Source organism: Morone saxatilis, unplaced genomic scaffold, assembly GCF_004916995.1.
Source record: "Morone saxatilis isolate NCDOM2014 unplaced genomic scaffold, NCSU_SB_2.0 Contig15, whole genome shotgun sequence".
In the NCBI taxonomy this organism is placed as follows: Eukaryota; Metazoa; Chordata; class Actinopteri; family Moronidae; genus Morone; species Morone saxatilis.
This window is the reverse complement of record NW_023339707.1, coordinates 15,840,275-15,841,879: the sequence shown is the minus strand read 5'-3', so window position 1 is coordinate 15,841,879 and position 1,605 is coordinate 15,840,275. Positions and strand designations below refer to the sequence as shown.

Sequence of the window (1,605 nt, the reverse complement as noted above, 5' to 3'; positions counted from 1 at the left end):
CTTTTCAAATAGAGCAGGTCTAGGTCTTCTCCTTTCCTCCTTCCTCTATGTTATTATGAAAACATAGATTATAGCCACTCTAAGCTTTAGAAGCAGTAGCGAGTGATTTGTGGACCCTGAGTTTCACCTCTCAGGCTTCATAAAGCATGCCCCACCTTGTAGGTGAGGGTCACTGAGGCTATCAGCAGCCATCCTCTCAGGGATGAAAAAGTGCTTCCACCTCCTCTGTTACAGTAATAATGTTCTATTTAATATTCTCCTAAAGTGACTGACTGGATCAAAGAGCACAGCAAATCACAATGGAATTGGTAATTCATTATTTTCTATATTGATATAAAAGTTTATAAATGGAGGAGAAAGCATTTACTTCTTTGCCTCTCATTTAATTTGGTTCCCCTTACTTTTCTATCCACTTGATTAAAGAAAATATGAATAAATCTGAAAAACATAAAACCTTTTTCAGGTGAATAAAGTGCTAACTACGGCCCTGCAGAGGGGCATAATGTCTCCATAAAATATAAACAAATTAAATGCAAAAAAGACATGACTGATGAAATTTTGCAACACATGGTGCCTTGTCCCTCCTACTACATCCCATGGTCTTCCCTGGTTTCTGCTCTGATTCCCTGAACATGCAGCTGTCATATGTGCCATGATTGGGTCACAATGCATCGCTGCTCTCGCGGCAGTTGTAAATGACCCAGGGGAAAGCTAGAAAACGGATTACCTGTTTCATCTACTGGGTGTGAATTGTGTAATTTACCAGAAGGATTTTGCAGAGAGATCAGGATGTCAGTAACAAATCAAGTTCAAAGATGTTTCTCTCTCCATTCAGGTGGATGTTTAATAAGATGGCCTGTACTATCTATGCCTTCTGTGGCGTTTTGTTTGGCCTGTGCAGTCTGACCAACCTCACTGTGCTCTCCTCCGTCTGCTGGCTCAAGGTCTGCTGCCCAAACTATGGTAAGACAACTTGTCTTTGTGCTTTAATTCATAAAAAAAACCTATATTGATCAACATTGTTGAAAACATCCTTGCTCCCCAAAAACCTTGAATCTGATAGGAGAAATGTTAATGTAATGGTACCAGCAAGTCAAGGGCTTGTTATGAAGTAAAAGATAATGTTCAAGGCCATGTTTTAACCTCTTTAAACAGCAGGATATGCAAATAACAAGATGTTTACATGGCCTTTTAATGCACTCTCTCCCCTTTTTAATGTATTTCCCTGCAGGGTCTAACATTTAAAAAACTCACAAACCATCCAATTATTGGAATTGCGTGATTCCCTGCAGCATGTTTTGGCTACATCGACACTGTCAGTGTTTACTAATGAATTTAACAAAAGAGTATAATGATCATTAAGCAGTTTTTAGTCATTTTCTTTAGCCAGTTTCATTATGGTTGTGAATAACCTATGTTAATGTATACAGACTAAATACTACAATTTCAGCAACTGTTTAAAGAGATTAAGATCACCTGACCAAGCTAGAGGTGTGAATTAGTGGTCAGGTTAAACAGTGACTGTGTTTAATCAATTAATGATAAGTGTTACTATAAGTTCCATCCTTTAGCCTTTATAAGCAGTATACAATAAATATTTTAATA

General features: G+C 37.8%; 1 protein-coding gene across 1 annotated transcript in view; it reads left to right on the top strand.

Annotated features, from left to right (window-relative positions):
- LOC118323853 (opsin-5-like) overlaps positions 1-1,013 on the top strand; it is a 44,873-nt gene extending 43,860 nt beyond the window's left edge. The window contains exon 4 of the mRNA XM_035655891.1: positions 836-1,013. Within this exon, the coding sequence (XP_035511784.1) occupies positions 836-1,013 (178 nt within the window). The remainder of the gene's footprint in view (positions 1-835) is intronic.
- Positions 1,014-1,605: the final 592 nt, after the last annotated feature.